Source organism: Athene cunicularia (genome assembly GCF_003259725.1).
Source record: "Athene cunicularia isolate RWA chromosome 13 unlocalized genomic scaffold, athCun1 chr13_part1, whole genome shotgun sequence".
Classification (NCBI taxonomy): Eukaryota; Metazoa; Chordata; class Aves; order Strigiformes; family Strigidae; genus Athene; species Athene cunicularia.
The window spans coordinates 18,804,266-18,825,990 of NW_020799117.1; the positions used below are offsets into that span (position 1 = coordinate 18,804,266).

Genomic DNA, 21,725 nt, shown 5'->3' on the forward strand with positions numbered 1-21,725 from the left:
CCAGCCAGCAGGTGACTTAAAGCAGCCATTAAAATTCCTGCTATTAACGATGTCTTTTACATATCACCTTCCCTTCTCTGGAAAAGTCATCCAAACATCTAGATGTGACAGAGGAGAAGCCAGGGGCAGCAGACCCACGTGGCAAGTACACTCCTGATCTGCACTGGTCCTGCACTAGAAGGTAGGGAGTAGCAAAGGCTTCTTAAAAAAAGCCCAGGTGTCCTGTGACTGGAATATTAAAGGCAGGTTTCTGCATCTGCAGGGTATTTTTCAGCTGCCACAGTTGCTCAGAAGACCACCTTAGGGCAACACTCACAGCACAACTTTCTTTGAACATGGACTGTTGGGTTTTCTACCCCTTCTGAAGTGAAGATTTCTGCTACAGTTTAAAAGAGCTGTATGATGAAGGAACGTGATGTTCAAGCCCAGCTAGGAAACAGTTACCTGAAAACTCAAGTACCAACCTGAAGCTAGCACCAAACTGAGAATAAGGCAGGTGTTTCCTGGACTAAAGAAAATAAATCAGGAGTCCATACTATATTCTTAAATATGGTTTAATACTCTTCTCCATTTCTGTACATCACAACACCAAGATATCACTGCTTGGGATCTCTCTGCAGAGGCTATATAGTATGCAAAGGCTAGGATTTTTCACCCCCGTTTAACGTGTTTGTATGTGTAAGTGTAATACATATCAGTATATATTGATATACACATCAATATATAATGCAATATATATCACTGAAGAGAACACATTGATTAAAGAAATACAAAAATTTGGCATCATTTCCAAACTTAAATAGTAAAAATAAAAACTACAAAAAGGAGCTGCATACCCTAAAATGTATCATGTGAAACAACAAGCAGTATATTCAAAAATGTAAATTTACATCCAATTTTTCTGGTCTTGTCATGTCACATTAGACCCATTTACAATGGCAAAATCCAGAACACACCACTGTGAAGACCGCAAATGTGCTCAAACCTGGGTTTGTGCAAATCTACGGCAGACCCAGTCACACCTTCGTGAGAGATTCCAGCTTTGATGTGAAAACAACAGCAAAGCCATCTGCCAGGTTATAAACCAGGGTTACAGATTATATTGCTCACAATGACAGTAATTTTGGACCTCAAAGAACAGCGTGGCAGAATTTTTAAGACAAGCTCCCCCTCCATTCAAGTGATACAGGATTATCAGAAAAATAGGCAGGTATGCAGCTTGGAACAGGAGCTGCGTTTGACTGATGCACCAGGAGTGACAGAGCCAGTGAACTACCAGGCACCGCTATGTCTGGGCACCCAGAGAACCCAGTAACCCCCAAAAAGAAGCAAGACTTGTGCATTATCTTGTGTCAATGTTCACTTCACCCTCTGCCTGCAAGACTATCTGAAAAACCCTAAGCCATTTCTAGGAGGTTGAAATGCATTCTATATAGGAGGCATGACAAAAAGCTTTCTTGAGTCTTGATGCAACCAGAATTTTTAACCCATTAAGGGTGCATTAGAGTTCAGCATCAGAGTTACAGGACACTGGTGAGCCAATACAACAGACTGCCTTAGTGCTGGGAGATGGATGTCCCCAGAGGGTTGTGCCAACATTCAATGTATCAGTATCAAATGCTCCAAATGCACCAGTACTAAGGTTTCAGTCAAGGACTCCAATTCCTAAATATTCCTGTAAAATACCCGCTTCCATTAAAGAACTGTGGGTTCAAATTCACATAACCAAGGAAACCTTACGCAGTCCTAAAGCAAAAAAGAAAAAAAACTTACTGAGGAACAAAACAAAGTGTACCTTACTTCACTTAAATCATATGTTTATTTTTGTCAAGACTGAAAAAAAAAAAATAATTCCTGAAGGCTGCACTGCTCAAATCCAAATTAAGCCCAAGACTTCAGCAGCATTTTCATTGCAATCAATGAAGTGCATTTCCTAGTTTGTAAGAGCAGTGCTTCTGCAAACAGATTAAAGCACGTTTGGCTGGTAAGCCTCCCCAAACCATCTGAATTTGCAAGCCACACATTACAAGCTAGCACTCTAGGTAAGTGCCTTCTCATTCTTCTGAAGAGAATGAAAAGCTATTTCATTACATTTCTTCTTCTGCAGTTTAAGCTGAGAATGCCATGTAAATGGGTCACGTTGCTGCAAAATGCAGCAATTGATTTCTCCAATCATAGTAAAAAGAAACAAACCAGTAGGATCTTACTTCTATTAATTTTTGAAGGAAGAGGTTTACAGCAGTTAATGTATCATGAAGGTTAAAAAATCATTTTCATAAAATACAAGAGCAACCAATTTCACCATTGAGTAAAAGTAAAAACTGGGATTTTTTTTAAATTAGTCCAAAGTGGCATATAGGAACTTAGTAGTTTGCTGCTGTACTGACACTATGACAAATCAAAGTGTAGGGTTTTGCTTTTTTAAATCCAATGCTTGTGGATCAAGTTCTGGAAATGTTCAAATTCTAAGGCAGGGATCTGTTGTGTTTTCCACCATGAGTTTGCTCCTTGGGTTGGATGCTGGAGGGGCGAGGCACGTTTTGCCGGACCCAGGTCGACTACCTAGTAGTCATCAAGGTCAAAAAATTCATCGTCTCCTCCTTGGTATTCCATTCCCTGGAAGTCCACTCGGTACCGCAAGATACCTGGCAAAAACAATATGCTTTAGCTTCTTCAAAATTCAAAGAGCTAGAAAAGCATTTTAAACAGTTTACTGAGCCCTGTCTGCACGTCAAGAGTTCCTCAATTAAACTTTCAGAAGCTGACTTAGCACTTGTACTGCAAGTTATGCTTAAACTGATGGCTGACAGCAGACATGCAGATAGACTGAAAACACTACATCCATGTTACAGCCTGATGTAATTTATTGCCAAAAGGAAGAAATACCTACCTGCCAGCATAGGCCAGCTTTCTTCTGGAAAAGCTGGGCCTATTCTAGGAGAACTGTATCTCAAAAAAAACCAAACCACCAGTAACAGATCATTTGCCCTAGTATAACTGCTCAGACAAAGGGCCTATCAGTCAAATTCAGAAGGCAGCTGGCACTGAAGTAACTTTTACAATGGAGTAAAAGCATTATTTAGTGACTGTCTTCTTGGATTCTTCCCACCCCAAACACCAAACTAGGTTTCTGGGAAGCCGTTTATCTCTGGAAACATTTACTTTGGTGAAGGGTATTCAAGGAGTGTGTCCTTTTAAGTCTACAGGGACTGGAGCATGGTAACAAAGAGCAATGCAAAGGGGCTGGATCTGGCAGGACAGGAAGGACTCCTGGAATTACAAACCCTGAAAACTTAGAAACCTGGTGCTCCTTGTGCAGCCAAACAATTTGAGCTTTTTTCCTTCTGACTGGTATTCTCTTGCCCCTAGAAATTCCTCTTTACAACACACTTATTTCTGTTTTACATTCATCAACCTAAATACAGCAACTGCTAACAGTTGGCTTATTAGCCACAGTTTTGTCCTGGCATCCCTAGTCTGGGGAGCAGGAGGTGCATGGCAGGTGTATTAGCTCTACCCTGCTAATGACTTTTGTCAAACTGAAGCACATGAGCAATCTGCACTTCTGCCAGACATAGCTGAAACTGGTCAGTCAGCTCAAGAGGACCAAAGGATTTCAGAAGCCTCATTTCTCCATGAACCTGGGCTAAAATTACTTTTATTTTGAAAAGCAGCAGAAGACCAGGGAGCAAAGTACAGGGAAGTTCTGAGAGATGAGTAACAGATATCCAACTGCTTCAGAAACTAGGCTGGTGTTTGTCATACACCACTTCTACACAGCAGGGCACGGTCTGCCACAAAACAACTGTGCAGAGATAGAGTGAAACAGTTCACAGCCTTCAGCAGCTGGAAATAAGGACAGTCCACCCTCTGCGCACACTGAAGGACAAAGGGATCTGAGGAACACTGTTGGAAAGCAACAGGTGCCTAACATGCAGCACGATCTTGCTGAATATGGAATGAATTCACCTGGAGATCCCTGATGAACTGGTATCACAACTAATAGCAGTAAAATTAATCCCACTTGTGTTGACATCAGATTATCAAATCAACAATTAAAGAGGACAAACACATTTCTCTTGCAGTTTACCTCCAATTCCTCCAAATCCTTTCACAAATTGGGATCCTTCCTGTGATTTGTCTGTAACAATTTCCAATGTTGCTCCAAATTTCTTGTAGTTGTTTGCAAACCATTCCAGAAGGGGCATACTTTCTATCAGTTCATGTTCCTGGCCAGTCTGTGTAGACATTTGAGGGAGGAAAAAAAAGAAAGTTACAGCCACTGCAAGTTAAGTACTGAGAACGTTCATACCAAAAGCTGTCTTTGGCTTAAACATCACCGCTGTCTTTTCAGTTTTAAGACAGAGCCACCAACTTTCATGCTCCACAGGATGGAGCAGCCCAACACACGTGCAGGGTCTGGGTAGTAGCATTCCTGACACATCTGTATCAGACAAGTGTTGGCACAACCAGAAGGCTCCCGGCACTAAGAAATTAAATACTGACAGACCTTGTTTTGGGCCTCCACACTACGGAAGTTAGTGCAGAAGCGGGAAAGAAAATGCCTTGTTTATTCTTCTGCTCAACTGCCACCTCATGCTACATTGTTAGTTTTCACTTTTAGGTTTGCTTTATACCCCACAAACAGTCCACTGCCACTAATCTAACCAGGCACTGTTTACTCTAGGAAATACTGATCTGTGCAAATACAGAAGCAAAAAGCATAGTTTTATAAGTAGAAGGTCAAGTGGTTATTGGCATAGGAACACTACATCATTGCAGACAACACTGTAAACTTCCCATGCACAGAAGGAATTAGCAGTTACCCCACCAGGAGGGGAAGCAGCTGGAAACGACTGCTCTGGCAGGCAGTCCTAATATAAGACAGAGATGAGCATCCTTTTTGCAAAGGACAGACATTTTTGCCCAGCTTACTCAGCAAAGTAATACAGACTCCCCACCCCGTCAGGGTTTTTTGACCTGCACAGGCAAGAAATTCACAGGCAGTGAAAGACAGACCCACAATTCAAATACATCCAGAAGCAAACACACTCTTGCATTTAAATACATGTAGTAGTTTCTAGCCTCACAGTTGTTTTGTACTGACCAAATCAGTGCACAATAAGCAGGGAGTAAAGGTTTGGGACCTTAGTTTGCATGTTGCATGGTGGCTACCAAACTCTTCTAGTGATGGCTTGATGGTGGTCAAAGACCCCATATTGTCTGTCACTTCAACTCACACAACCTTGGAATTGGCAGCAGGAAAGATTGGAGAAAAGCAAGTACAGAATTCGGAGCTTATATTGAAGGCGAACAGGAAGAGCCACAGGATACCCTCCTGAAGTCTCATCTGAGTGCCAGAAAGGTTCATCATGCTCATGTGCTTGCAACAAAGTAAGCTCAGATGTTCAGAATGCTGCATGAATAACTGAAGTAAATCTACAAGCCCCAAAGCTGAAATACCTCTTTATCTGTGAAATGGGATTTATCCTTCTCTTGCTCTGGTGTCAAATACAGGATCTTCTCCTCTGAGAGGGTAGGAAAAAAAATTAGGTTAGATAAGACTACCAGATGCAGGTTAAAGAGCAAGAGACTGACAACAGTCAACAAATACAACACAGAGGGTTTGATCATTGACACTGCCTGTCTTTCTAGCTGAAGTTCTATGAAACCAAATAGGGCACACCAGTGGAGAACAACCGTAGTGCCAACACCAAAGGCGGCAGCAGTCCTGCTGTAGGCACACAGTTTGTCTATAGTCAGTAAGAATTGTGTTTCTGACTGTAAGGGTCAAGCCAATCTCCCCTCTATAATGCTGGTATCACATTTATACTTACACAACTGAAAGGCAGGTTTCATGCTAGCTCTGTGACAAACTGCCACCCCAGCACGGCAATTCCTTCCCCGCAGCAGAAACTTGCTAGTTTCAGACCTTTCGCCCAGAGTAGCTGGGAAGCTGCAAGTTAGTGACCTGCCTACACAACATCCCCTTGTGCAAGTCCTTCAAGATCTACTTAGGGAAGTCCTCCAGGGTAATCTATCCAAGTGAGACGGCTTAGGTGTTAAACCCTGACGGACCTTTCAGTCTCACAGAAGCACTACCTACCCTCTGTGCCTTGGCAGTGCAGAACGTATCTCATTATATCCAGATTTTCATAGACTATCAGTATCTCTACTGCTCCCATTTCCAAAGCTTTTAGTGTATCTTCAACGCCAAAACAGTACTTCCCCGTGTCCTGACTGATTTCATCGAAGTATCGTCCTGCAGCCATGATACAAAGAAAGAGATTTTCATGAACACTTGTCATGCCACACAGATTTTTAACAAGCCTGATTCGAATGCAAGAAACTGGAAAAGGAGACTGAAATGCTGCTGAAGCCAGCAAGGGATATAACGTGTCAAAGCATGTAATTTAGAACATTCATTGGCAGACAGTCAACTCCAAACACTGCCTGACCATGAATCTACTCCACTAAAAGACTTACTTCTGCTGTGAAACCATCAGTTGGACTAATCCACCAGCAGGAACTATTTAACTTCACGCTTTTCAGTGTAGGTAGCTATTGTTACTATTGCCCTCTTGTGCTTTCAAATTAGCAATGTGTGTCTGCTGACAGTTTATACTGCTATCTTAAAACAAAATAAACCCTAACTCTCATCTTGCTGAAGATGCAATCTTCTTTCCCCTCCTGCCCAAATGTCACCAGAAGGACAGAAACTAAGGCAATCTCTGATGAAAAGACAGATCTGAGAAGTTTGGTAAAAAAAAAAAAAAAAACCAACAAAACACCCTACTGCTTAAAGTTTCATCAAGTCTTGCAGCATTTGAGAAGGTGTCCAGGTTAACAGAAATAATCAGTACAAGTCATGCTCTGCTCAACTTGAAAAGCATTGTGTGCTGCCTCAGCCCTGCAAAGGCATTACCAGGAGGTCTCAAGCAAGATCAGCACATTCAATCAGGCATATCTGGCTCAGGAGAAGGCTGAGCATGTAGCTACATACCTATTAGTTTCTTCTCTTGAATGAATTTCACATTGGAGAGGACCTCAGTTGACAACTCAATTGCTTGATTGAATCCATTTTCTCCTCCATATGAAATGTCAACTAGTTTAAGCACTTTGGATTGCAACCGCTAAACAAGAAAAAGAGGAGACATCAAAAAGAGTCTATTACACAGCACTGCCATAAGACTACTTCATAATACCACAAGAGTAAGTACTTGGCAAGAGTCACAGCATTAATCTATTTTGCTTCACTTCAAGCAGAGGTTCTGAGTCAGAGGGACCTGAGGATGCTTAATATTGAAGTACAATTTTCAGGCAACAAGGCCACAGAGATTAGGTTTAGTGGAGTTTAATTCCAATAAAGCTTCTACCTTCGATCTGGGAACACAAAGAACATGAACACTGGTTCCAAACCAGGGAGGACAGATTTCTTATTAGTACTGTTACTGAGAAAAGGAAATCTTACCTCCCTGAAGGAGGTATTAGGAAAGGGAAAACTCTCTAGGACGCATGAGATTTTTAGTTTTGATCAAATCACTTAAGACACCAAAGCTACATTCCTCCCGAGATGCATCTTATACCAGAGCTACTGCTAATACCACCACGTTGCTACTGACAGCTTAAACATTTCAGCTTTATTCAGAACAGGCCACTTACCTGATCAAACATGTCAGACTGACTTAATTCAGTTTTGAAGTCAGCTGATCCAGCTAAAACGAGACCAGCCACGTTCACCTTGTCGCCAGAAATGAACAGCTGCACAGCCGTCTCTGCTACCTTCCTTACATAGTTGTGTCGTTTCTCCATTCTCAAACGAGCAAAACGCAAGGCAGACTGACCTCCTCTACCTTTACGAGAGAACAGATGCGAGGTAGCAATTTGGAAGTAATTTCATTTCAGGAAGATTATTAGTACACGGTCCCAACTGGGCCCTGAACAACTGAAGCCAAGGGCAGATGCAGCCTTTGCAATTAGTTTCCCTCAAGCAGAGCTGGGGGCACTCACTGAAACAGTAAGTGAATAAAGAGGGTTCATTCACAGCAAGGGATTTTTTCATGTATCCCACAGAGCAAAATATGTTGAGGGGTTTTTTCTTTTTATATAGACTTGCAACTCTCTGTAGAAACTTTGAACATCTGTGCACATTTGCTATGTCCTGTACCTTCACTAACAGTAATTTCCTTTGTTACACTGCCTCACATACTTCTCTTGCTGATGCAATGCATCCCAGCAGTCTCTGCTGCAGAAACTTACTGGGGGAGACATTTCTATTTCATTTTGTCCCATCCTAATCTACAGAAAAGGATGGTAAACGAGGAGTAGCTAACAGACAATCTGCTGAATTTCTCAGCGGCTCACTGCAATATAGCATCATATAATGGACTGAGAATTGTGCTTGCTCCAGTAGACTTCTGTGCTTCTTTCAAGGAACAGCTTCTTGCTTTTCACTGTGGTTTGCACACAACATCGTCAGATGTAAACTTTAATAGATGCTACACCAAGTAGCATTACTACTTGTGCTAGTAATATTTAGTTAAGACTGTCCCAAAACCAAGTAGAGTCACATGCACCAAAAAATTAAGAGCCACTTTAAGAAGATAAAGCGCACATTACTGTGATTCATTCATTTCGGCAGAAGGCTCAGACCAGAGGCTTTGCTGTCAGATTTCAAGGGAGCAAAGAATTGAGTAGATCTAAACACCTACAGGCCAAGTTCCTTGCTTCTACCTTCACATCCCACCCCACAATATTCTGCTGCAAACAGTCTAGAGACAGACTAGTGCACTACCATGCTTCTTTGGAAGATCCACAGTGAATTTGTGCAGGACTTCTCTTGTGTTTCCTTGAAGAGTTCCGAAGAGTGCACCGCTACCATCTATTACAATAAAGCCAAACTTGCTGTCGTCAGAAAGCAGCGCCGTAAGAGCCTGGAACAGAGGATGATGTCAGCAGTAAGCACCAGCTTATTAAGGATCCTGATTCAGACAGCCTAGCAGACAACACACCTCAATAAATTTTAATTCCGTAGCTGGTCACTGCTATTTTTGCAAACACACAAGGGAAGAACAGCAGATTCAGTTGAGACTACCCCTGATTACTATCTCACACAATGCTGCCACGAGCAGAAAGAAAACTAATGTTTAAGCTTGGTAACTATTTTCATAGCACTACCAGTTCATCATACAACATCACAGGCAGGTCTAAGAGAAAAACCCTGAAGATTGGCTCCGGAAAGTGTTACATGAAACAGATTACACCTCTGTGAGGCTGCATCACCTCCCTGGTTGGCAAAACTGGAAGAGTAATTTTCCTAGCATTCCAGCCAGGAAAGCAAAACTTGCTTAGTTCACTGATTGGGCCATTTTTCAGTTCAGTTGTATACTACAAAGCACTGATACAGATTTCCAACTTGCCAACTACCACAAATACTGGTTAGCTGCACCTGCTAACCACTATCTTCCAAAGTATATATATTTATACTAACCAGTATATTCCCAATGATGAAATCTATAGTGACTATGACAAATTCAGCCTTACCAAGCAGAAGTAAGTAACAGCAGCTACAATTGCAATAATTGTCCTGTGCATAACTGGCTGTAGAGAAGACAGACATAGAATTTGTTGGAAAATAAAGTTATCCTTTATTTTTTGTTCCTTTAAAGCAGACAGCTAAATTAATCTGGTAAGGTCATTTAAGTTGACTAACAACTGAAGCACTGCTTTTGAGTTACTTTTGTCCAATTTCCTGCCCAGCCCTGGTTCTGGTGGTGTGGGACATCCACAAGTACCCAAACTCTACACTCCTTTTTCGAGGGAATCTGTCAGCTACTGTTCCCTCAAGGGCAGCCTAAGCAGGTAGGCACACTCAGCACACACATACTTCTGTTCACTTATACATGCCCAGTAAACATAATAGTAAGGATCCGGCTGGCAAAACCACATCAGCAGGATGGAAAACTTGTTAAATTCCAGATTGTTGTAAGTCACCAGTTTAATACTGGAAGAGTGATGGTGTTGGTTTACTGCACGGGACATTTAACTGCCTGCATGCCTGCCAGCATGATTATTGAGCTGAATGGAAAGAATAAAAAGCATCAGTCATCTTTATCCAAAATCCACACAACCGAGTCCACAACTTTCAAGCTTAAAAGAAACAGATACTAAGGTTTAATGGAATCTACTGGCCAAAATAAATATTCTGTATTAATTCCTCAGCAGTGGTATGAATGAGAGGAGGAAGTGGCATACTACACTGCAATCTATTTAACTGGGACAGAGCCAAGCAAATCGTGTGACTGGAATGAATGCTCCAGCCAAGGTATCAAAATAAGTCATTGCAAATCCTACCCTTCAGACACACATCAGGGTTCATAACCCTCTTGGGAAGTTACTTCAGTTTCACACAGGCAATAAAATATCTAGAGGAAATCTTATCAGATACTCTTGGCAGGCAGCAGATGACTACAGCTCTGATGTTCTTGATTCCCTCTTATTAAAATAAGGTATCCAATCATCAGTGAACTCCCTCAGTTTCCCCTTCATTAGTTCTGGGTCAGCAATTCCATCACCTGACCCATCAGGCACAAAAAAGGGACTATTGCTTTTATTCTGTTCCTTCAGCCTGGGTTCAGTTTCCTCATTGAAGCTTCAGCATGAAGGTGAAGATCAGCATTTTTCTGCTCCCTGACATGCCCTCACTTTCATAGCAAGTCTGTTGATGTACCAAGTCGGCTGCCCTAGCTGCTGAGTTCTAGTTGCATGTTGTGGGGAACAGTTGGGTTAAAAGCACAGGTCTACAACCAAATGAGTCAGATAGACAAGACTTCAGTGCTAGCATCATCTGGTTGCTCAAGGTAGTATACAGTAGGCTTCTGCAGTGCAGACAATACCAAGTAAAATAATCACATACTCAAAAGACACAGGAGAGCAAACAGCCCATGGAGGAAGGTGATGTTAGTAATCACATCACTGGTAGCAGCAATTACCACAAATTCCTCTCAAGTCATTGCCACTCTCTTGCTGAGCAATCTACACACCAGCAAGGGTGTATTTCCAGCTGTCTCCTTCAAACAGCCCACTGGGCAGCAACTATTTTTTTGTATTGAATCAGTGCCCTGAGGCAGTGGCTGCAGCCAGAACCAAATGAATCACTTTCCTGACAGGACAGAAGGCAACCCACCACTGTCCACCCACTGCCAACAACTGCAAGGACAAACATCTCCCCTGGCTTTGCACATCTGGTGCTCTCCTGAAATCTCTTATTTACCTCTTGCTTTCAGTTACCTATGGATGTGTGGACTCAGAACTCAAGAGCTGTACCTGTGCACAACTTTGTTACTCCTGGTAGGTTAAAGATGTATTGGGATTTCATCCTTGGTGGGGAGACAGAAAAATAAGGATGTACCTCACTTGGGCAACAAGAATACCTTTACCTTCTGTACTCCTCTCACTCTTTGAAACCCAATCATTAAACCCAAGCAAACAAGCAGCACTACACCACTGAACGGCCTCTCAAGCCTATGTCATACAGGTTTGAGGTCAGGCAATTAAGCCTCAGTCCACACATTTATCATAGTCAATACCATGGACGTGAAACGCAGTCAGTCATCTACTACAGAGACCTCTGCAACTGCCAACAGGGCCAGAACAGACTTAGATGCAATAAACTTTGTGCAGTCAAGACTACTGTAATCTACATTACTTTAAATATGCCTCAAACCATTCATTTAACTAAGACAAGTAAATGTTGGATAAAAATAATCCCACTTTACCACACAGAGATTAGGCACATGCCAGTTCTCCATCAAGGGTCTCAGTTAACACGTCTGCTATCAAGACTGGCAACACTAACATTATCCTGGCATGGCTTGGAGTAAGATCTATGAGACTCTAAGGTTAAGAAAAAAAACCTGCCTCCCGTTACAGAGAAAAGCTTGTGTCTGTGGGTTACACAAACTCAGAAGCCACAAGCTGGGCCATAAAGTCAGCTGTAGTGGAAGCTGGACAGTATCTCAACCGCTTTCAGCAAATATCACACATTTCTGAACTGTAGCCAGTCACAAGCCATCCAGTGGCTTCACCAGCAGGATGTCTTAATTAAAGCCTGCTGTTCTACGGACTGTGGACTCAAGCTCGCCAAGGACTGTTCCAGTGAGTCTGGCAAAGCAGTCTGATTTTGACTACTGCAAGACCAGCAGGCAGGGTACTTCTTACCTCTGTGTGGAATTTGTTGTCACACAAATACAACGATGTATTGATTGGTTTGAAAGGTTCAAAGTCAATGTTGACTTTCTTCTCTTTTCCTTCTTCTGTCACAATTGTTCCACAGTAAACAACCAGACCATTTGGAGGTACTATAAAGGACACAATGCATTTTTAGATCACTAAGAAATATTGCAAGCTGTACCCACCAAGAACTAACTACTAGGCCTTTAGACTTAAGGCAAAGTTGAAATTGAAGTTCCCAAGTTCTTTACTTTCCATTTCCCACACCTCATTCCCTCCTAGAGCTCTACAATGGAAAACAAACTATCTTAGTGCAAATATATTGAACAGCTTGGAGCAGGAAGCTAAAGGTAATGCTGATGGAAAAACCTGCATCAAAGCTGCAAGAACACGTACCTGTCTGTTAAACCCATGGGTTTGCAAGCTCAGAGAACCCAGAAAAAGGCTGAACAACTCCGTGAAGTGTTTCTAGTTCTTACAGCAATTTATAGACTGACCATCTCAATAAAGGCCACTTGTCAGTGTAAAGACTATGCCAATGAACTCTTTTCCAGTACTCATTTTAAATGTCCTGGGACTATTTTGCTCCCCAAATGATGACAGCTGCATAGTGGCATGCATAAGGCATACATAAGTTTCTGCTTGATGGAAAATCACTAGTTTAATGCAAATGAACTATTGTGGAATAGCAATTAAGGCTGGTCAAGGTAAGGAGAGTCAGCACTGCTAAGAACAGAATCATGAGCCCACTTATTTAAGACAAGTGCCATCTCACTATGCTAGTCCCCAGCTTTACCCCCGAAGCAGCCATCGACAGGCAACGTACCTGGACTATCAGCGCAAAACAGCACAGGCCAACAGATTTGATTAGCAGAAAAATGCATAATGCAGGAACTTAAGGCTGCTTCCAAGTAAGGGAAGTTTGCCAGCATCCATACAAGCTAGAAGTTACCTTTGTTATAGAGTTTCAGTCTTTGCTGTACAGATGTAATGGCTCCCAGTACTGAAAGGCGATTCACTCGAGACTTAATGTTGGAGGCGGTGCCAAATTCATCCGCTAACATTTTTGCCACTCGTGAAATCTGGTCTTTGGGGGGAATGATCAACGATATCATGCTGGTACCATTGCTGAGAAAGGAAAAAAGAGGGGTTGTGAGCAGCCACCAGCCAAAGCAACAAGTGTATTCATACCATATCCTATGCATGCAGCTGTCTCCTCCCTCCCCAAGGATACTTCATTTCACTATTACCAGTGTAATTCTGCTGGACAAGAATGGGAGAGAAAACAAAACAAAACCAGCTCTTCAGAGGATTTGACTCCATAACCAGGTGCTCAGCTTAGCCATTACCAACCAAGTCCTCCAAAAGCTGCTCATTTAACCTGGGATACTACTCTGGAAAAAAAAACATGAGTACAGGCTAAGGGATGCAAGCTAAACGCACATAACCAGTCCCCAGCAGAGATTATTTTAAACAACACAGCCACATACTTTAAGGACATTTTAAAGTCCATTCCATTTGTTCAGAGACAGCTGGAGCACTAATAAACCCAAGTACTATTTTAACACTTTGTTATCCCCAGATTAATACAGAAAACTGAACTGGAAGGATCCTTTTATAACAGTTACCATTTTCTGATTTCCACTACTGCTCTGCTTTATAGAGAAGCTTACCAACTCTGGCAGCTGCTTTAAATAAAGTGTGCTTAAGCACATGCCTGCTAGTTCACCAACCCCAGGCACAGAGTCAGGAGATAAGACACCACAAATCAAAGAAATAGCTTAAATGAAATTAAAAACTTAAGTTTGATACTCATGGTTTTTTTCCTATGGCTTTGGGGTGGATCCTGCAGAGGTCTTAATCCTCAGAAAAGCCTCATGGTTCAAATCCATCGCAAGCCAAAATGAAAATCAGGGAAGTTCCTCTCTGCCTTCCAGCAGGTACCTCCCATTTGCCACTGAAGTATCCCAGATGTCTGAAGTGCTGCTTCTGCGTTGTCTCAAATTTAACCCAAACGTCATACTTCACATTAGAGTAATGGCATAAAAATCAAATGCCTCATCATGTCCTCTAGCCCTCTCAAGGGCAAACTAGCTAAGCTCTGTGAAAAAACCTCTACTGAGGATTCTGAGTCAGAGAACCAACAAAGTGATTTTCAGCCATAAAAAAAACAGGTTTTGCTTTTTCATTTCTTATGGTAGGAAAAGACTAACACAGTACCTGCCTGCTGCTGTTTCAGATTGTCATGCACTAGCATCCTGACTGAAGTGTTTGGGCTACAGAGACAGCAGGGAAGTGCTTTAAAAAGCATCACTTCATTAGCCTCTTTACAAAAGTTGTACAGCCCTCTTCCAAAGATCTTCAATTCAGGCCAAGTTGAAACAGATGCTGTTAGGTCAAATAATTCTCTGACCTTAAAGACAACTAATTGGTTTTAATAACCAAGATCCCCATACACACTAATCAAGAAAGTTGCAAAGAGACACTTGCACGCATTTATTCCCAGAAGCAGCTTTGAGCCATGCTGACAGCTATCAGACTTCCAGGTCACATCAGCCAAGAATACTCCATATACCACTCAATTAAAGCTGTTAGCTACCCCAGTGAATGCTACAAGCCTTAGGGGAGATATAATGGCCTATCATTCCCAGCAGGCTCCTTTGAGTAAGAGGCTGATCAGAATGAAAGCAACTCTTCCCAAGTTTTCTGAAAGTAGCACTCTTGAGGCAAGCTCACACAGTTCATTTCTTCCTCTGAAAGAAGAGATTCTCAGACAGCCCAGAGATTAGAAAGCCCTGCGCATCACACCTAACTTGCTGCACAAATTCAGGGCATCATAATGTGGCAGGTGGGAGATGGGACCGTTATGTCCCTCAGGCACTCCATGGCTGCCCTGCTAGGAAGATATTTCACACCACTTTCCTGTATGGAGGACAGAAGGAAAATAGCAGACATCGAGCTAGGGGAGCAGGTGAGAAGAGCAAGGAGGAAGACTGGATGTGCCCTCCCAAGACCAATTCTTCAGTAGAAAAGCACTTGTAAAGATACCTTCAGTTTTCAAATGCAAGGCACCCCTCAAATCCCAACCCTGGCAGGTTCCACTGCCACGGAAACACTACATTACAGAGCTACTGGCCAGAGCACAGCTCTGCATACTGTGAGCCGGCCAGATTGTACAAACCCATGCCTTGAAGGGGCCACCATAACTGGTGATTATTTATATTACACACACCATCTTATCTGTAAGGTGGTCACCTGTGTCAGTCAAGTCACTGTTCCTTAGGGACACCCTGCCCAAAGCACTCTACCCAAGCTAATACAGTGGACTCTTCACAAGACCTCGTGATTTATTACTGCAAACAAATAAATGAAAAGGATCTCTTAGATGATGCATTCTCCTGACTTAAGTCTCAAGCTAGTTTAACACAGCACAGTACTGTGCTTGGTCCAAGCTTCCAGCAAATCCAGCCTGGATATATATCCAAAAGCACCGTCCATTACCAACACCAAGTGCATTTCTTGGATTTGACGTGCTTTCGCCACTATTTACTCAGCGAAAGCTATTTCAGGCACTAAGGGATCCCTGCAGAATCCAGCAAATTAGCAGGCGTGCAGCTTGCCACAGGAGCAGTGGCAGCTGGAGCACCTCACAGAGCACCTCACGGCATCCCAGGAGCCTGGAGCACAAGGAGTCAGCTGGCTTGTCACCCCATGTCCCTAGCACCCCAGGGGGACACAGCCCCTTGCTAGCATGCTGTTGCTGCCACTGCCTGCTGGGTACAGCTAAGCCACCCAACCAAGCAGTTAATTAGGCAGCCAGCTAATTAAAGGTAACAGTCAGCACCCCCTGCTCATCTCCCTTTTCCTTAAACAAGCACATAGTCAGTATCTGATCACTAAATTAGATCATGTCCCAGAGAGTGAGACCAACAAGACAGCAGCTGAAGCAGACCTGCAGATGAGTGACCAGGATGGCTGCAGAACTCCCTCACACACCACTAAGACTTTGTTATCCTACTACAGAAGAGTGGTTTTTCCCCTCTCAAAGCAAGCTCGTACCTGTATGAGACCTTACTGCAAGATGGCAAGGTCTAAAACCAAAAAACCCCAAACCAAAACCTGTAGTTTCATCTGCTAGATTCACCACAATGAGAGAAAACATAGCGAAGAGTTTCTTAAAAACTTGCTGTTCAACAACACCTAGAAAAAAAGATTGGTTATTCTGCATAGTAATACATTTTCTAGGTTTCCTATAGGTCTTCTCAGCCACTCTTCCTGAAGTAGATGACAGGTATTTCTGCAAAATCCATGCCTCCTCCTCCACAGCTGCTAGATGAGCTGCACACCAGGTTCTAGAGTGCATTTACTCTGGGAAGCAGATACAGGAAATCATGTTGACAGTCACCTCCTGTGAAAGGGGCCTTTCCAAACAGCAGAGCTCTAAAACCAACAGGCTCTGCTGTGCATGAAGCACACGGGACATTTGCTGCCTGGCAGGCCATTGCCAGCCATGAATCCCCAAATGAGCACACTGCCAGACAGAACTTCATTACAGAATTGTTACAGCAAACAATTAAGTAATCAATCTATATTAAGGGCAGTGCTCACACTGGCAGCTTGAGATCGAAGGTGCAATGAGCTGGTTCTTCCCTGTATCATCCCCAACACTCCTGCAGGAAGGATGGACCCGAAGCACTCCAGATTATATTCTGCTCATCCGGATCTCAACTTCAAAATGCAGTATTGCTAAGAAGCTTCCCCCCCTGGTTTTACTGCACCCAAGACAAATTACACTAGATCAGCTGGAAGCTAATGCTTTCAGTCTGAGCTGAGCCAGGAAGTTTTAAGCAGCTAGAGACAGTTGCTGTCCCTATTCTGGGCAAAGGAGTGCCGGCACAGCAGCCAAAGAGCTGCCATTGTAATGCAAGTACGTGCATCAAGACCCAAAGCTCCAAGATGTTTGCTCTGTAAGAAGCCTTGTAAGAAACCATAATCCTGGACCACAGCACAGCACAACATGTGCCACTGTAAGAGACTGCAGAGGAGAAAACAATTAAGAGCATTAAGGGCACCTGTCCACATGCTATAAAGAAACAAGAGGGCAATTAAGTGCCAACTTCTGGAAAGGTAGAAACACTTCACTGTCTGGGTACTATGGTTACTACTCACACTGTGCCAGCCCTGCCAGTAATTGGCAATTAGTTCAGATCTAGCAGAGCCTGGAAGGTACCAGCATTAGGTAACTCCAGGACAGATGATGATGATCAGGGCTTCAACTTTGCTCCTAAACCACTGCAGGTGGGCTCCAACTCTACTCCTACATGGCATGTTTGGGAAAAAGGGGGAAGCAAAACCAAACAAATTTTGCTCTCTCCAGACAGAAAGTTCTTTAGAAAATTGAGGTTCGTGGATAGGACACACTGTTCTATTATTAAAACTTCAATGTTACTACAATTTTAATTTCAGACAACTGTACCACAAAATAAACAGCTTTCCCCGTCAGAGAGGCTCAAGAGCAAATGTTAACAAGTTATCACAGTGAGTGGCTGTGTGTGCAGTGCTGAATCATCACTAACCTAGCCCTGAAAAGCTGAAGGGAAAAGATTTGCCAATATTCTTGCAAGCAGGTACTTGGCAGTCTAAGCAGCTTGTTTTCCCTGCAAGATCTTCCTGAACTGCCTAAGAAGTATCACCCAACAGCATCTCACCGTGCCCTACAACAGCTGTGGTATTGCAGACCAGGAAGAGAACCACCGGGTTCTTCCCAGATGCAAGAGCAGGGATTTCACAGGAGAAACACTTCCACCAGCTGGATTGCTGTGCAGAGTCCCAAGCGATGTTTGACACCAGGAGCGGTGCCCACTGCCTACGCGTTTTATGGTTCAGCATGAGGAAGCCACCACAACAGAAGGCAAGTGCACAAAGTGAGCAGTGTGTCACATTTGAAATAAGCTGCCAAGTACAGCCCGTGGATGGTTTTCATTACAGCGGGCAGTTGAGCCTCCTGTTCCGGGTGGCCATCTTCATCTACAGGGATTCAGTTTCTACTCTTTTGCCCGTCAGAAGGAACAGCTGAGCAGATCCTTACACCTTCAGCTTTCAGCTGAAACTAGAAACTGGTCTTGTGGTTTTCTTACACAGCACTATGTCAGTAAAATGGCTACCTGTGTGGCCACACACCACAGAAAAACCAAACCAGCAAGCACCAACAATAGCTACCCTCGACCTGGCAGACAAGAGCAATCCCAACAAGAAGTCTGCAGAGGAACAGTCACTCAACCTGTTTCCTGGAATTTGGGATATGCACTGGCAAGGGAGAGCATTAATTTAACAGACATGCTATATAAATAGCAGTTACTGGCCTATCCTGTGGTATCAGAGGAGACTTGACAAACAGCAGCTGAGCTGTAGTTGTTCCATGCTGAACCATTTCACACAGATGGCACACTGTGTAATGTGGAGATACAGAGGCAAGGAAGGTCAGTCACTCTCCATGACTCAAAATGAGCTTATTTTTACAGGGCACTAGCTTCTGGAGAGTCCTGCTTTCCCCAGGAACCAAGAGCAGCACGAGGCCTGTATGCGACTGCCAGGAGCATGGAGCAAACAGCTTTCAGAGATAATCTGATCTTAACCACATACCACAGCTAGGAAGCTTTCTATGAAGTAACTGTTGCCACATACTGCTTCAAGCGATGTTACCTTCCCAGCGTAACATCTGTTGGTCTCCATCCAAGAGCGCTGCTGATCGCTAGGCAGGCATCACACATACGGAGGAGCCCAAGCTGCCTGGACAGCCAACACTACTGCAGTTACATGATATCTAGACCAGTTCCATCACGGACACATCCACAGTCAGGTGCAAGATGGATGCCAGCAGTATCTATGTAATCCAAAGCAGAACTTCACCAGCTACACACCACAGGTCCAAGAGAAGAGAGCTACTTCTGCACAAATATCCACAAAGCACTGCAGGCATATGATACTTCAGCAAAGGACTAAGTTGAGAGCAGAGTCCAGACAAGCAGTGATGTAAGTAAAGAATATTTGATGTTTTTTTGATCCTGTAACTGAGCAGAGATGTTGAATGAAGTGCTATAAAAAGTAAGTGTCCTTTGGTATCGGCAAGTACAAAATTGCTGGTTTGGGTTCTCTTACAACACACAGGCCATTAGATACTCCCTATTCATAAAAGCCCTGTATGCAACAGTGCTGACCTTGCCATAGGAAAGTTCTAAGCATATACTCTTACAATGTATGAATTATGGCTGTGAAGTACATAAACAGGTCATAGCTATGCTTTTAATGTCTTTTAATAACACAAATCCTTAATCAAATATGAAGTGAACGCCAAATCTAGAGACACGACAGCAGATCCAAAGGTACATAACTTTCCCTGGAAATCCTGCCAGCATGCTAGGAAAGAGCAGAGAAAATCTTAAAAGTCTCAGATCCCTTCAGTGCTTTAGAAGCAACGTCATCTGGAAGCTTACCCAAGGACTGCATTGCCTGTGAATGCTTTGCAACAAACACAGCCAACATGCCTCAATCTATCTGCTGCCTGGGAAGCAACAGTTTTTTGTGATGTCTCCATCATACATAGATGGAATCCCTCTCCCTGTGCAGATGATGGGTTCAAAGCACAGCTCAAGCAGGAAACAAGTTGCTGTACAGACACCTAGACAGAACACAACTCTGATTAGCTGACAATGGGAACCTACCATCAGCTCCTTTGAAGTTTAAGGTAAAATTGGGTTTAAATGATGCTGTTGGCAGTACTTTTTACAGCACCATTTCAGCAAGAACCTCACAACCACCACCTCAGAATTCTGCATTTCACCACAGCATACATCTGGATCATCTACTAAAAAGCAATATTGATACAAGTTGTTCCTCAAAGGTTTCCAGGTCATCCGAAGAAGATGGAGAAGATAAAGAGACCAGTTCCCAAACAAATGTAAGGCAGGGATGATCTCTCTGGATCCAGTGCTCAGAAGCACAGGAAAAGCACAAGACGGGGGCAGAGTGGGTAAGAGGGGAGGATCGCACAGCCAGGAGACCAAGTAATTCTTTCCTCATGAGTACTTTTCAGCATAAACATTAATTGAAGAAAGCAAGCCCCTTCCCCTGAGCCAAAGAAACACTCCACATAGCTAACTCCCCTGTCAGCCTTTGAATGCCACCTGTACCCTGGACAAAGAAAAATCACTTAGCTGCACAGCATGAGGCCATGCAGCTATTGCCACCATGGCTCACACAATGTCAAGCTCTCAGTCTGGGGTTCTGTCCCAGAGCCCTAGTCAGGAATCTTGTATATCATCTTCCTGTAATGCTGGCAGATGAGATACAAAAGGCACCTTGTGTAACCAGAAATAAGCTTGACTGCAGACATTAAGACTGTCCTGAAAAGGCATTCTGCCCTCTTACCCTAACCCACTGACCTTCTCAAAGAGGAAAAGCCCCCAGATGCCAAGCAAGCTTACCAAGTGCAAGCTAGGGAGCTAAGCACCAAGCCAGAACCCGCCCCAGAGAAGAGAAGTGAGACTGCTTTACCCAGTGCACCCTCTGCCTCAGCAGCAAGGAAAAGCTTCCCACAGGGAGGCAGCAAATGGCTGCTTCAGCAGAGGAGCAAAGGCAAGACCAGCTAGTGTCTCACCAAGGGTCAGGCAAGGTAGTGCTTTCCCCCCCTCAGCAGACGCTGGACCACTGCCAAGATCTGCCTCCTGAGCTCAGCATGCATCACTCCCCAGGGACAGAGAGGAGGTGAGAGAAGAATCAGGTCACAGACCTCTACTGCTCCACATAACAGAGGATTTGGCCAGGTATCACATGTCCAAAGGCTGCACAGGTAGCAGGTAACAGTGAACCCTTGCCCATCAGTCCAGCATGTGCTACCTGCATGGGGGTCCACATAAGCAGCTCCATGCTCCGAGCTTCCTCCCATCCCCAACTGGAGCCAGCTCCGACACTGCGGCTGCCGCTTGGACAACCACCAACACCCAGATCCCCAATCAGTTCTGCAGCTCCAGGAGCAGATCCTGACTTCATCCTGTACTGACAAAGAGCACTGAATCAGCATGAGTGGATGCTGCACACCCCACGGGGAAGGTGAATCAATGCCAGTCTGAAATCCTTGGATCAAAAGCAACACATCACAAAACATAATTGCATAGGCATGTTTTGAATAGGCCTTATTGGCTGCATCTGACCTCATGCAGAAAGCCCGGATGCCCAATTACTGGTAAGTGGAACAGACATTTCTGCACTTCAGACATTTGTGACTCACTGGGAGGCTCAGTTTTGCCACAGCTCCCCAGCTCTCCCTCCTCCCTCTCCAATTATTAATGCTCCAAGTTTAAAAGACTTGTTGCATTATGCTAATGGGCCAGTTGGGTACAAGATGTACACTGAGGGACTGAAGCAACAAATCCAGATTTGCTTGTTAAGATGTTAATGCCTCAGAGCTACGTGGGAATAGGGAGCTAAGGGCTGGG

The 21,725-nt window shown here is 43.7% G+C and overlaps 1 protein-coding gene across 1 annotated transcript in view; it reads right to left on the reverse strand.

Annotated features, from left to right (window-relative positions):
- Positions 1-536: 536 nt before the first annotated feature.
- The window catches only part of ETF1 (eukaryotic translation termination factor 1), a 22,590-nt gene continuing 1,401 nt past the window's right edge, over positions 537-21,725 (reverse strand). Inside the window, exons 2-10 of the mRNA XM_026857909.1 lie at positions 13,184-13,359; positions 12,220-12,359; positions 8,795-8,933; positions 7,663-7,853; positions 7,004-7,133; positions 6,107-6,262; positions 5,464-5,528; positions 4,091-4,238; positions 537-2,645 (exon numbers count right to left, since the gene is read on the reverse strand). Coding sequence (XP_026713710.1) covers positions 2,563-2,645; positions 4,091-4,238; positions 5,464-5,528; positions 6,107-6,262; positions 7,004-7,133; positions 7,663-7,853; positions 8,795-8,933; positions 12,220-12,359; positions 13,184-13,346 — 1,215 coding nt within the window. The 5' untranslated portion in view covers positions 13,347-13,359 and the 3' untranslated portion in view covers positions 537-2,562. The remainder of the gene's footprint in view (positions 2,646-4,090; positions 4,239-5,463; positions 5,529-6,106; positions 6,263-7,003; positions 7,134-7,662; positions 7,854-8,794; positions 8,934-12,219; positions 12,360-13,183; positions 13,360-21,725) is intronic.